At 37.4% G+C, this 15,139-nt stretch overlaps 2 protein-coding genes across 3 annotated transcripts in view; one reads left to right on the top strand and one right to left on the bottom strand.

Moving 5' to 3' along the window:
* Positions 1–15,139, top strand: part of CSPP1 (centrosome and spindle pole associated protein 1) — a 197,028-nt gene that overhangs the window by 10,595 nt on the left and 171,294 nt on the right. The window lies entirely within an intron of this gene.
* PPP1R42 (protein phosphatase 1 regulatory subunit 42) overlaps positions 1–15,139 on the bottom strand; it is a 50,256-nt gene that overhangs the window by 10,430 nt on the left and 24,687 nt on the right. The window contains exons 6-7 of one of the 2 annotated variants that reach the window (XM_027127962.1): positions 6,275–6,392; positions 4,268–4,399 (exon numbers count right to left, since the gene is read on the bottom strand). In XM_027127962.1, the coding sequence (XP_026983763.1) occupies positions 4,268–4,399; positions 6,275–6,392 (250 nt within the window). The remainder of the gene's footprint in view (positions 1–4,267; positions 4,400–6,274; positions 6,393–15,139) is intronic. The other variant, XM_027127963.1, reaches the window with a different exon arrangement.

Here is a 15,139-nt window from a genome sequence, read left to right as displayed (position 1 = left end):
GATCTTCCCGGACCGGGGCACGAACCCATGTCCCCTGCATTGGCAGGCGGACTCTCAACCACTGCGCCACCAGGGGAGCCCTATACCTTATTTTCTTTATCCACTCATCTGTCAGTGGACATTTAGGTTTCTACATCTTGGTTATTGTGAATAGTACTGCAGTGAACATAGGAGGGTTAACGTGTCTTCAAGATCCTGATTTCAGTTCTTTTGGATAAATAGAAGTGGGATTGCTGGATCATACGGTTATTCTATTTTAAAATACTGAGGCACTGCCATACTGTTTTTCACATTGGTTGCACCATTTTGCATTCCCACCGACAGTGTGCAAGGGTTCCAATTTTATCCATGTCCTCACCAACATTTTTTTCTTTGTCATTTGATAATAGCCATCCTGACAGGTATAAGGAAGTATCTCATTGTGTTTTTTTTTTAAATATTTATTTATTTATTTGGCTTTGCTGCGTCTTAGTTGCGGCATGCGGGATCTTTGATCTTCGTTGTGGCGTGCAGGATTTTTAGTTGCGGCATGCAGGATGTTTTTTTTAGTTGCAGCGTGTGAACTCTTAGTTGTGGCACGTGGGATCTAGTTCCCTGACCAGGGATTGAACCCAGGCCCCCTGCATTGGGAGTACAGAGTCTTAGCCACTGGACCACCAGGGAAGTCCCATCATTGTGTTTTTGATTTGACTTTCCCTGTTGATTAGTGACATTGAGCATTTAAAAAATATACCTGTTGGCCATTTGTAGGTCTTCTTTGGAGATATGTCTATTGGAAATGCTGTTGGGAAAATGGCGCCAATTAACTTGCTTGACAAAGTGTTGCCACAAACCTTCAATTTGTATAAAATGCATTATCTGTGAAGCGCAATAAAGTAAAGCACAATAAAACAAGGTGTGCCTGAAATCACTTTATTTATTTATTGAAATATAGTTGATGTACAATATCTTGCTAGCTTCAGGAGTACCATGTAGTAATTTGACATTTGTATCATTGTGAAATGATGACCACCATAAGCCTAGTAACCATATGTCCTTGTGCAAAGTTATTATAATATTGTTGACCATATTCTTTGTGTTGTATATTACGTCCCTGTGGCTTATTCATTTTATAACTGGAGGTTTACCTCTTAATCCCCTTCACCTTTTTCATCCTGCTTCCCCGGCAACCACTGCTTCTCTGTTTCTATGAGTCTGTTTTTGTTTTGTTTTCTTTGTTTCGTTTTTTCAATTCCACATATAAGTGAGATCATTCAGTGTTGGTCTTTCTCTTTCTGACTTATTTTACTTAGCATAATACCCTCTATATCCATCCATGTTGTCACAAATGGTAAGATTTTATTTTTATTTTTAATGGCTGAGTAATATTCCATTGTATATATCACAAATCTTCTCTATCCGTTCCTCTATTGAAGGATACTTAGGTTGCTTCCATATCTTGGTTATTGTAAATAATGCTGCAGTGGACATTGGTGTGTGTATATCTTTTTGAATTAATGTTTTTGTTTCCTTTGGGTAGATACCCAGAAGTGAAATTGCTAGATCATATGACAGTTCTATTTTTAATTTTTTGAGGAACTTCTGTACTGTTTACCATGATGGCTGCACCAATTTACAATTGCACCAGCAGTGCACCAGGGTTTCCTTTTCTCCACATCCTTGCCAACACTTGTTATTTGTTGTCTTTTTGATAATTGCCATTCTGATAGGTGTAAGGTGGTATCTCATTGTGGTTTTGATTTGCATTACCCTGATGATTAGTGATGTTGAGCATCTTTTCATGTGTCTCTTGACCATCTGTATGTCTTCTTTGGAAAAATGTCTATTCAGGTCCTCTGCCCATTTTTTAATTGGGTTATTTGTTTTTCTGATACTGAGCTGTATGAGTTCTTTGTGTATTTTGGATATTAACCCCTTATCAGTCCTATCATTTGCAATTTTCTTCTCCCATTCAGTAGGCTGTCTTTTCACTATGTTGGTAGTCTCCTTCGCTATGCAAAAGCTTTTGAGTTTGATGTAATCCCATTTGTTTGTTTTTGCTTTTGTTTCCCTTGCCTGAGGAGACAGATCCAAAAAAATATTGCTAAGACCAGTGTCAAAGAGCTCACTGCCTATGTTTTCTTCTAGGAGTTTTATGGTTTTAGCTCTTATGTTTAAGCCTTTAATCCATTTTGAGTTTATTTTTGTATATGGTGTGAGAAACTGGTCCAGTTTGATTCTTTTGCATGTAGCTGTCTAGTCTTCCTCACACCATTTAATGAAGAGGTTGTCTTTTCCCCATTGCATATTCTTGCCTCCTTTGTTGTAGATTAATTGGCTATATAGGCGTTGGTTTATTTCTGGTCTCTCTATTCTGTTCCATTGATCTGTCTATTTTTGTGCCAGTACCATACTGTTTTGGTTACTGTAGCTTTGTAGTATACAGTAGTATACCCTTGAATGACACAGGTTTGAACTCCTCAAGTCCACTTTTATGTGGAGTTTTTTCTATAGTATATACTACAGTATTACACGATCTGAGGTTGGTTGAATCCTTGGATGCGGAACGAAGGATATGGAGGGCTGACTGTAAAGTTACATGCAGATTTTTGACTTTGGGGAGGGTCGGCACCCCTAACCTCCTCACTATTCAAGGGTCAACTGTAGTTTGAAATCAGGGAGTGTGATCCCTTTGGCTTTGTTCTTTCTCAACATTGCTTTGGTGGTACTTTGGCATCTTTGGGGTAATACTGAAAATATGCAAGTCCTTATCCTGAGTCTAGTTTTGCTCTTCACAGCCAGCCAGGTATAAGCAGAGGAGGAGAAATGCCTCCTGTCCATTTTATAGGTTTTAGATGTTGAGAAGTTCATATTGCCAACACAATATCATCACTCATGTGAATATTGTCAGCTTAAAAAGTCCAATTCTTTGAAATAATGTTAACAATTCATATTCAGGGGATACAATATGGCAAAATCATCAGAGCTTTCCATCTCTGCTTCTCTTCACCTCAACCTCCTAGTCCTAGAGTGATAGAGCTCCTAGGATATGCTATCTATGCATAAAGACTCACTACACTGTTTTGGTTTCCGTTTCCCTGTTCCCCTGGTCTCACCTCTTTCTGTGTCTCCATCCCCTGTTAGCTGTGGAATTAGAAGACCATTAGCGTTCAAACACTGTCACGGAACAGAGCAAGGGCCTCATTTCAGCCTTGTGGACTATAGAATCTGTGAAGAGTGAATTCTAGGATACTCCCCAGTATGCTAAAGATGATTGTTACACATCATACTTAGCTACATTTAGTTTCATTAGTTAGGCAGGGGAGGTTGGTGTGTCCTTGTAACACAACCTTAGACATATTATAATCAAAATATTCAAATGTTGGGGTGTGTACTTAAGAAAGAGGACAGGCCACAGAGTATACGGAACATATGTGGTTGTGATACATTTTTATTTTTTATCCTGATGAAAAATGTGATTTTTGCACTTTTGCTAAACAAATATACTTGTGAATTGTTTCACAAGTTACATAGCTGATTGTTGTTTCACCATTTATATAACTAGTGTCATGCACTTTTGCCAGATATAAAATTATACACTTTTCCCCACCCTCATGGCTCTCTGTTTATATAGCTGACATAGTTATACTCAATATGAACTAAACATAGCTTTTTTCATATATGGTAACTACCATTTTCATATATAAACATTATAGGAAAAATTTCCTAGGAATTGTAAACAAGTTAAAAAAAGCCCATAAAAAATCTAAACAAACCCCCATTATTTTTTTGTTTGTTTATATATTTATATTTTATTTATTGAATCAGTGATAAATAATAATAGCTACAACTGTGATTCAAAAATCTAACAAACTAGAATTAACGTTGGGTACATTTCACCATATTTGTTCCATTTGCTTTACCTTAAATAGAAATAGTTTATATAAAAATTTATCTACTTTTAAATAAACACACTCTTTTTCTTATTTTTTCAGTGCTAGTTCATAACAACATTGTTTTTAAGACTTTTTGATAATGCAAAGCTTAATTTTTAATTTTGTAACAAGGATTCTAATATTAATGTGAACACAAAATCTTAAAACACACAATTTCAGAATTCAAAAATTACAAATATTCTCCATTCCATTCTATAGTTATGTGCCTTGGAGCACTTATACACACATGCATGTACCCACAAATCCCCCTTATTTCTGGTATTTTTTTTTGTTGAGTAGAATATTCTCTTTGCTAGTAGAAGTGATTAACTAATGAATGACAGTCTACTTACTTATGTGTGAGTTACTTATATCCTCGTTCTTACTGTTCCTTTTTTTGCTGATTTTCTTGGCATCTTTGGATGCTTTCCAATTCATTAGGAATTGTCTTTCCATATTTTTAATTTCTTTTCCATCAAGGAATTCTAGAGAAAATATATATGTTAAAAAATGTAGTATATAAATGCTATAAATGTTATGTATCAATACAGCATGAACATTATAAATACAATATATAAATATTATGTATATACATACAATATATATACCTCTGGTTTAGGACACATGAACAGCTACACGATAGGCTGAAATAAATTTATTTTTAAAATACCTTATTTACACAGCTTCTGTTTTTGTTGAGCTTTTATTTATTTTTAATTATTTTTTCTGATTTCAAAAAGAATATGTGCATATTATAAACAACTGAAACATGATGGAAAAAACATAAAAAGGCTCTGTAATTGCTATCCATATCTCTCCTTCCCATCACTAGCAAAGGTAATCATTATAAACAATTTGATGTATGGTCACCCTTCTTGGATCATAAAGTATTTTAAAAAACAAAAACATCATATTCAACAAAAATTAAATATTATCTATTCATTTAAATAATTCTATGATTATTCATAGGAAAAAGTAAAATATATTTTATGTTAATTTCATTAAGAAGTTTTATATATGTAACATGGTATTTTAAAAATACATACATTAATAATGCTTATTATATCCTAAGATATAGGATATAATAGGAATAATCGCATAACTGGCCTCTTCGTTCTATGAAGTGAGATTTCAGTTATCTTTACATTTTGTTTCTTTAAAAAGTTTTGAAAATTGAGCATATTAAATAAGTTTGTGTGTTGTAAGATTTGGAAAATTCAAAGAAATGGAGAAAACAAAACATTGCCTGTATTCCACAACCAGAAATAATCACTGACAACCACGGATAACACTTTAGTATATTTCTTAGCATTGTTTTGTTTTCTAGGTGTGTATTGTGTGTATATGTGTGTATTATATAAAAATGGAATTCTCTATTTATACAGTATCACATTTTACTTTTTAATATTGTATTGTGAGCATTTTACCACGTCTTTCTTTAAACACAATTTTTAATGACTGATAGTGTTCCAAGTACAAATATACGAGTAATTTACCTTTAAAAATATACATGACTGTTATTCCTGTGTATTCTCTGTTTCCTACTCTTGGCTGGTGGGGTAGAGGGTAGGTAAGGTGTGACTCTCACATATGTGTTTTGAAAAATCGTCTTGGATGTTTCTGATATACCTTCTGTCATCCCCTCTTTCCCCCAAGAGAACCACTGTACTAGCATTATGATTAACCAAGTTTACTATAGCTATGAGCTTTGAAGTGGTTTTGCCATACGTTAGTTTTTATACTCAAGTACAGCATGTCATAGAAACACTCACAAATCTCCTCTGTGAGAGGGCAGTGATTATCTCTCTGATACTGTATAACTTGGTACCTATTGAAGAGCATTGGTCCATTTCCCCTTATATAGTGCGGATTCAGGAATGTTATTATTTGTACGGATCTCATAAAGGGACTCCCCACCTTCTCCCCTTTCAAATGAAAGGAACTCCTGTATGTTCTTAAGGTGCCGTTTGGCAAGTGTCAAGCAATGAAAACCTTGATCAATTTTATCTACGGAACCAAGAGTCTCCGGATCTTCAGAGGATTTGTGCCAGTGAAAATTTGGCAAACGGCCAGCAAGTTCTACACATTTATGACTAACCATTTTTGTTGGTAACAGCCACATTTTCTTTTTAAAGAAAGAGTGTCTGATGTCTTAATTATTTCTGAACAGCAGATCTTTTTCATGTTTTATTTCTCAATTTTAACTTTTGCTTTTATTAAAATATCAAATTTAAAGTTGACCATTTTTGTAGATCCAGATGTCATATTCATATTTCTGAAGGCTTGCTGATAAATTAACTAAAGAGTTAACCAGCTCTCTTTCTCTAAGAAAATCATATTAATATAATATAAACATGTACCCAGTGATTTGGACACCAATATTAGTCTATCTCTGTATTTCGGTTTGAGACAAACAGGATTTCTGTTTAGATCCATTTTCCACAGCTTCGTCAACTTGTTCAGTAAACACTCCAAATCCTATCGTTAGAGAAGAAAAAAGCAAGACACAGGTATTTCATATTATCAATATTTCTTTCATGTCAGTTAACTGTTTTAAAAGGTAATTACTGTTTTCCATGGAGTTCTAGCTCAGTGCCAGGTACTTAGGTTACAATAAATGTTTATTTGATAAAATAGTCTATACTAATAATAGAGAGGACTAAAGATGAGGCAAAAAGTAGGGTCCTGAGTTGGGGGCCACAGAACTCTACTGTCACACTCCCTTAAATGGACCCAACCTGCAGCTCAGAAACCACTTTGCCTCTGGCTATCCATGCTACAGAAGATGCCCTGTTCTTAGTGGAGCTTATGGAAGTTTACAGATTAAGGCCATTATGGAGTAGTAAGTAAGCAGTCCATTGACATTACAAGCAATATTTATTGTTGCTTTTTCTTTTTAAAAAAATCTGTTAAAAAAATATCAAAGGGGAAAATAGGAAGAAAAAAAAAAAAACTTGTGTGCTTATCACCCAAAGATCACTTTTAATATGTTATGTATCCTTCTAGTTTTCTTTTTGAGCATAGGGATTTCCTTTTTAATTGTCATCATACTGTAGGTACAGTTTTGTTTTATGTACATCATAAACATTTGCATGTTTTAATAGCTCATAAGAAAATCAGCTTATTGATATTTAAAGGAATAATTAAGTTATTCCATGGTTGAAAATCCAAATAAATGTGAGAAAAACAGATTGATCGCCTTTAAGAACCAGCTGTCTCAGTTTGCCCTCTTCACCTCCTCTCTCTCCCTATTTGAATTTTTTTTCAATCCAATATCTCTGTCTCCAATGCCTTGTTTTTCTCTCATTCCTTTTCTTGCTTTCTCCCCTTCCTCATTTTTTATGTGTATATTTTACTTTATCTACTATTTTTTAAAAAATTAATTAATTTATTTTTGGCTGCGTTGGGTCTTTGTTGGTGTGCGCGGGCTTTCTCTAGTTGCGGCGAGCAGGGGCTGCTCTTCGTTGCGGTGTGCGGGCTTCTCATTGCAGTGGCTTCTCTTATTGCAGAGCACAGGGTCTAGGCATGTGGACTTGTAGTTGTGGCATGTGGGCTCAGTAGTTGTGGCTCGCAGGCTCTAGATCGCAGGCTCAGTAGTTGTGGCACATGGGCTTTGTTGCTCCACGGCATGTGGGATCCTCCTGGACCAGGGCTCGAACCCGTGTCCCCTGCATTGGCAGGCGATTCTTAACCACTGCGCCAGCAGGGAAGTCCCTTAGCTACTATTTAATGGAAGTGAAATATACTTTATACTTTATTTCTTATATCAATATATGCCCCAAACTTAATCTGTAAAGAATTACTCAAAACAAGTAATGGAAAAACTTTTTCTACTCTATAGCCCATGATTGATTTGTAAAAATTCAGTGGCCACAGGCAGAAAAATAAGAAAAGGAAAAATACCTTCAGTAGGGCAAAAACATTACTTTAAAGCAAATGTTTTGCTAATATTAATAATAAATACTGATAATAACTAATTCTGTGGAGAGCTTTCTGGTTGTCAGAGCACTGCCGTATATGTGATGTTGTACACATCCAGGAGGATTGCATTTCTTTAGAATATGGGTATGAGGATTTCAAAGTTAGTAAAAGTTCCAGAGGATAGCAGCAGACAAACACCTATGATTCTTTTATCTGTTTTCCTCAAGCCAAGACCAAACTTATCATAGGGTATAAGGGAAAATTGGGAAATAAAAGTTATGGATTAATTCATACATATTCTTAATTGCAAAGCTGAAAGTAATTGATAATGCATTGCCTGGTATTTTTATTCCCCATAGCATTTCCTCACCTGCAAAGCTTGATACCATTCAGCTTTGTATATCCATTTAATTTAACTATTTATACCTTCCATCTTATTCTTTGCTTGATCCATGTTTACTGTTGCTTAGATATTTCATTTTTCCACTTTTGGAAATTTTTCTTATGATAAGACTGCATTTACTCTTTAGGTTTTAGAAAATTTTTTTTTCTTACTATGAAGCTTTGACAGCAGTTCCCTTCTATATATTAAAAATCCTTCCCAAACTTTCATATCCAGGAGGTAACAAATATGGAACATCCAGATATGTGCCTGCATCTACATGAAGAAATGCTGTCTTTTGGGGAATAATTAGAAGAACAGCCAGATGTCCAGAACCCACTGCAGAGCACTTTAATCTTGCTGAGACCAATGTCTTCGTATATAAAATGGTGGCTCGAGTTCTGCCTACTTCATTATTCATCAGATATTTATTGAGTCAAGGGCTAAGTTCTGTGCTAGACTCTAATGTATTCAAATAAATAATTTATGTGAAAAATATAAGGACTTGTTTTAAAAATATACAGGCAACCCTAAACTTTCTGACATTGCTTCTTACTATTTGACCTTAGGCAAGTCTGTATCCTCATTTATAAAGTAAGGATAATTAGGGTTAGTTGTTGTGGGATATAAAGTGCGTGGAACAAAGCAGGTAAAGAATACATGTGTTAATTCTCTTCCTCTTTGCCTGCTCTGCCACCCCTCAGTTAATTCCCTTTCTCTTAATTTTGGTCAGCAGAGAGCAAAAATTGTTGTAAGGGAGAATAAGCTTCTGATCCACTGACAAGTAATTGACTTCGTAAAAGAAAGCTCTCTTCAGAAGTTGTAACTTCATCCTTCAGTCCTGGGCCCTGGATTATGCCCTCTTCACAGCATTTGTTCCACAGCTTTTGATACAGCCATAATTATTTTATGTGAGAGTTTCACTGTATTTCTCTTGGTTTAAAAAACTCTAAGGATGGAATTGTGCATTGCATCTTTGTACATCGTTGAATATGATGCCCATCATCCAAAAGTTAATAATAGCAGTAAGAGAACTTTAAATTTATATAGATAAAAAGAATCCTGTAGATTTTTGTTAATTGTTCCTCACTTGATAAATTATCCTCAACATACTCCTTCCAGTGTATGTTTATTTAAGACTAAACTAATCCTGTGCTGCAATATGATTACTCTTTGGATACGCTCTGGTTGTTCATTGCCTTCCTGTCTTTAATAAAATGCTTTCACTTTCCTGACCTTCAATAAGTTACTAAAGGGAGCAGACACTTTTCTGGACAGTCTCTGTATGATAAATGATCATGTCACGCTATCACTTAGAGGAGTGCTGCAAAATACTAAAGAGCCAATTCTATTTCCCATGCAGGGTTGGTGCCTCAGCTCCTGTATAGGAGCCTGCTGTACTGGCAGTGCTCTCTCTACAATTAATGATGGCTGCTGATGAACCTGTATTGGACCAGAGTGCTCCAATCTTTATCGGAAACGTCTAGCCCAACTGTCCTAACTAAATCTAAAGACAGCCATTTGTCATCCCCCTGACTGCCTGTCATCATCTGCCTGGGAAAATCTATAATTTTTGGCTTGTTCCTGACTAAACTGTGGAGTGAATAAATTTATCTTTGGGTTACTCTGCTTGTCAGGATCAATATTGAGCAGAGGTTGAATAAATTAGAAACTGGAAAAACATGACAGGCCGTAGTGGTTTGTTCATTTGTGTCTTATAAATCAAATATTTAGTTTATTTAAGAGGCAAGCACGTCAAATTTTTGATTTCCACCATTCATTCTAAGATGCTTTACCTCATGATAAATGGTCATCAGAAAACCAATGAAGTAAATCACTGATATATCTGACTGTGAGATGAACTTTTCAGATCATTTTATTGATTTAGCAAACTTTGCAGAAATAAAAACTATAGGTAAAGATTAAAATTTTTTTCTTTCAAGTTTTTATACATTTTTGCAACCATGATATTTGACCTAATAGTGTCAGCAAGATATATAATGTTGGCCCTAGAAAAGTTCATGGCTCATCAAGCTACTTGTAGAACTCCAAGTTTTATTATAGTTATTAAAGAATTTAATATTTTAATACATTGCTGCATGCTTATTTAAAGGAGTTACAGAAAAAAAAGGAAAGAAATGTTAATCAAAAATAAATATCATTGAAACTAGAGCCGTAGAGTTAAAGAAGGGAGTTTCTAAAGTATGGAGTATTTGACTTACAACCTTTTTTTCTCCTCCTCAGTGATTGGTTTTGCCACCAGTTTTATTGGGGAGAACTGAGTCATCAAGCACAGAGTTTTCTCAGTTATCTGCCTTTGGTCTCACACTTCCTCTTCCATTCTTCTTTCCGATTTTTATTAACAAAGGAAAAGTCCCACCTCTTTTCCCAAACTAATCAGTTCTCTCTATCCCTTCCCCTCTCCACAGGCCTCCTCCTCTTGGGATCATGTTTCTCTTGCATTTCCATTTCCAGTCTATCCCTCACCTCTGACTTTTATCCTCTTACATACCATCACTACACTTCTTGAGTCCAGACCAGTTCTTCTCAAACTTTTATGTCCTTACAAATCACCTAGAGATCTTGTTTAAATGCAGGTTTTGATTTATTAGGTCTGGGGCAGAAGCTGAGACTCTGCATTTCTGATGCTGATGCTGCTGGTTCTAGGACCACATTTGGAGTTATAAGAGTCTAGGTCACTGCCTCTGCTTCCTCAGTCACTGGGCACTCCTGCAGCCTGGTGCTTTTGGTCAGGCACTGCTAACATTATCATTGAGCTACACATTGACAATTTCGGACTCTTTTTTTTTTGGCCGCACCGCACTGCATGTGGGATCTTAGTTCCTTGACCAGATATCGACCCAGCACCCCCTGCTTTGGGAGTGTGGAGTTTTAACCACTGGAGCACCAGGGAACTCCCCGGACTTTCTTAGTCTCATTCTTTGGAGCAACTTACCCTATTGACCGCACCCTTTATGACTTTTCTTGCAGGCTCCCTGGATCCTGCATGAATCTTTGACCCACAAATAACAAACCTCTGGCCCTAGAAATCCCCAGTATATAAACAGGCTGCTTCCTAAAAGTTGCTTTTGAGAATGGAGAACACATCTTGTTAAAAAAAAACAGTGCTATGCCTGGTGGACTGTTGCCTGAATCAGCCCATAAAAATATTTAGTCAAGAAAAAGCCCAAAGAATATCTGTGCAGTGATAGTGCAATAAAACCTCCCTGTAATTTACCACCATGTTTCCCCAGCAGTGGAGCACCCTCTGGGGACAGAAATAGGTGTCCCTGCAGCAGACCATCAGGGATCAGTTCTCTTGCATCCTTTTCTATAATCTACACTTATTCCTTTCAAACAGTGTTTTTCTTCCATGGACCACAGAAGAATGTAAAGTCATGGTTAGAAAAACTTTTTTCTCCTGTAACCCACCACCTTCTCCATTTATAAGCAGACCCTTTACAGAAAAAGGATGGCCAGATTGATGGAAATAGTAAAACATCTATTACACCAAGGAAGGAAGGGTCATCTGTATGTGAGAGGAAGAACCAGATTTTGTGGGAAGCCACATTGAGCATTTTATCGTACACTGTCTCCTCCCCTATCTAGGCAATCTCATCCATGATGACAGTTTCAGTGGGCACTTAACCAATATGCTGAAGACTCCCACATTCTTCTGTCCACTGAGCTCTGGCGTCATATAACCAATTGTCTTACTGATATTTTCTCTAGAACAGTTGAAAGACACCTCAGATTCTATGTGACCAAAACTCATGATCTCTCTCTCCCCTAACCTGACTCTTGAGTTCCCTATTTTCCATTGTTCAAGGCAAAGCTATGGAACCATTCTTGACCTCTCCCTCTTCCACACTCCCTATATCCAACTCACCATCAAGTCTTGTCCACTTTACTTCCTAAACAGATTTCCAGTCTGTCGGCTCACTTCATTTTTACCTGTTCAAGTTTCCACCATCTCTCACTTCCTAACCAGCCTGGCCTCTTTCAGTCTATTCTCCACACTGTATCCACACTGATCTTTTTAAAATGCTAATCTATAATTACATCACCCCTGGCTTAAACACCTTCAGTGGCTCCCTACTGTTCTTGGATAAAGACAAAACTCTCTATCATGGCCTATGCAGCTCATCTGCCCACCAGCCTCTATTTGCGCTATGCTCCATCTTTACTGTCTCTGCTTCTCTTTCCTCATCTTTGTCATACTCTTACCTGCCCCAGGGCCTTTGCACATGTTATTCTCTTTACCTGGTAAGCCCTTCTGTTCTCTCAGAGGTCAGCTCAGCAATACCTTCCTAAGGGAAGCCTTCACTGGGCTCCCTAAGGCAAATCCCCCAGTTACAGGCTTTCAGAGCAACATACTTCTCCTTTGTTGCGCTTGCCACGGATGCAATTTTACTTTTGTTTTGGGGTAATTACGTGCTTAACGTTTCTCTTCCTCTCAATGCCGAGAGCTCTTTGAGTCCATGGACTGTATCTGTTTTTTTTTGTTGTTGTTGTTGCGGTACGCGGGCCTCTCACTGTTGTGGCCTCTCCCGTTGCGGATCACAGGCTCCGGACGCGCAGGCTCAGCGGCCATGGCTCACGGGCCCAGCCGCCCCGCGGCATGTGGGATTTTCCCGGACCGGTGCACGCACCCGTGACTCCTGCATTGGCAGGTGGACTCTCAACCACTGCGCCACCAGGGAAGCCCTGTATCTGCTTTTTGCTCACTATTGTCTCCCCCATTGTCTAGCAAGTGCTGCCACGTGGTAGGTGTTTTGAATGAATGAAGAAGAAGAAATAATGAATGCATATATGATTGAATGGTTTAGAAGCAGGATAAGAATTTTAAACAAGAAATTATATAGAACTGTTTTGAAAAATTTGCTGGTTAGAGGTGCTGCAGACATAGAGAAAGAGAGGAAAGACAGGATTTATCTTCCATTTTTTTCCTCTACTCCTCTGCCATTCTCACCTTCTCCTCCCCCACCCCAAGTCTCTGCCCTGGACTTTGGACTAGGGAATAGGAGAGATGATGGCAGGGTTAGAGGATCTTGGGGGAAGGAGTCCTTGGCAGCTGTGAGTCTGTAGAAGTGAGAGGGAAGGGAATGAAATCCCAAACAGCAGGAAGGACAGAAGCCACTTGGCCCAGCTTCTTCCAGGTCCTTATGCAACCATCCTAAGTGATCATTATTTTTTTCTTTTTTCATGTATTTTCTGTAGATGCATATGAGGAACCTACAATGGCTATTTAAAGGCAGCTGGTCTAAGTGCTAAAAACCTTTGGTAATTATAGTGGTTTTGTTAGAATTCTCTAATGACGTCCACTTCTTTTTCCCCATGGCACAAAGCTGTCTGTTGTTGAAGACTCTTAGTTAGGATGGATGTCAGCGACTTTATGTATGGCACATTGAGCTTTCTCTCCCATGGCACAGGGTTTGATGTCAGCAGCTTTTGGGCAACTTCAATCAATGAGTATAAAGAATGGAAAATTTAAATCCAAAAAATGGAGACACTGATCCCAGGAATAGATACAGAGAAATAAGTTAATATTCTGATGCTAACATTCATGTCCTTTGACTAAGCCTTCAGAGGATGATTTAAAATGGACCACAAAAGCACATTTCCGATGACTGTTAGGCAAGTCTATATTCAGGCCTCCAAGAAGCTGTGTCTAGGCATTTTTAATTGCTTGTGTCTTCTTGCTGGAAGTAAAAGAACTTCAGATTTCATCCTCACTCCCTGAATATCTTTTCTCTGTGGGAGGGAAAAGCAACTTTTGGCTTATCCCAGCCTCTGGAACTTGCTAAATGGTTTGCATTCCTTCCCCAGATAGTTGAATATTTTAAATTGTTCTTGTATTCATTCATTTTATAAACATGTAGTAGGTGTGTACTATGTGCCAGGCACTGGGCTGAGCTCTAGGGAATCCTGAAATCAACAAAAATTCCTTGCTCTTAAAGGCTCTCAGTCTAATGGGGGATATGGTGATATACAATAACAATGATATTAACCATTTGTTCCTTACCAGCCATTCACTGTTTTTTAAATTATGGTCTTTTTTTTTAATCAAAGCAATACAATCAACACAGTTAAAGAATCAAATAAGACCATAGGGTTTATAACAAAAAGTAAAGAGTACCTTTGGGCTTAAAACAAAACCACATTCAACTTCTTCAGCTGTTTCTTTCTTTCTTTCTTTTTTAAAAACATACATTTTATTTATTTTTATTTATTTTTGGCTGCATCAGGTCTTAGCAGCAGCAGGCGGGATCTTCCTTGAGGCATGCGGGATCTTTCGTTGAGGCACGTGGGCTTCTCTTTAGTCATGGCGTGCGCTTTTTCTCTTCTCTAGTTGTGGCATGCAGGCTCCAGGGCGCGTGGGCTCTGTAGTTGTGGCGTGCGGGTTCCAGAGCCCATGGGCTCTGTAGTTTACGGCATGCAGGGTCGGGTCTCTAGTTAAGGTGCGCAAACTCAGTAGTTGTGGTGGGCATGCTTAGTTGCCCCATCTTAGTTCCCCAACCAGGGATCGAACCCACGTTCCCTGCATTGCAAGGCGTATTCTTTACACTGGACCAGCAGGGAAGTCCCACTTCAGCTATTTCTATGCACACTTACCTCCACATTGCTAAATAACAACTGCTGTTTATTGATTTTTAAATCTTAGGTATTTACTGAATTCCTACTATGGAAGATGATGATTTAGTTTTCATAAGTATTACTCCAACTCCTACGACTCTTCCCTTCCTCCATCCTGTCAACAGAGTCATACTTAAATTAATAAGATTAATATCCATTGACCATATTACTAAGATCACTTAAGTATTGTTCAGAGCTAAACCACATAATGCACTATGGTTGTTTCTTATTTTCCCTAGAGTTAAAAATTGGTTGGTTATTTATTTGCTTAGTTTTCTATGTATTT

This window comes from Aethalodelphis obliquidens, unplaced genomic scaffold (assembly GCF_003676395.1).
Source record: "Aethalodelphis obliquidens isolate GAN/ISIS:26980383/991018 unplaced genomic scaffold, ASM367639v1 scaffold33, whole genome shotgun sequence".
NCBI lineage: Eukaryota > Metazoa > Chordata > Mammalia > Artiodactyla > Delphinidae > Aethalodelphis > Aethalodelphis obliquidens.
Note: the sequence above shows the minus strand (reverse complement) of the source record. Positions and strands in the feature narration are given on the sequence as shown.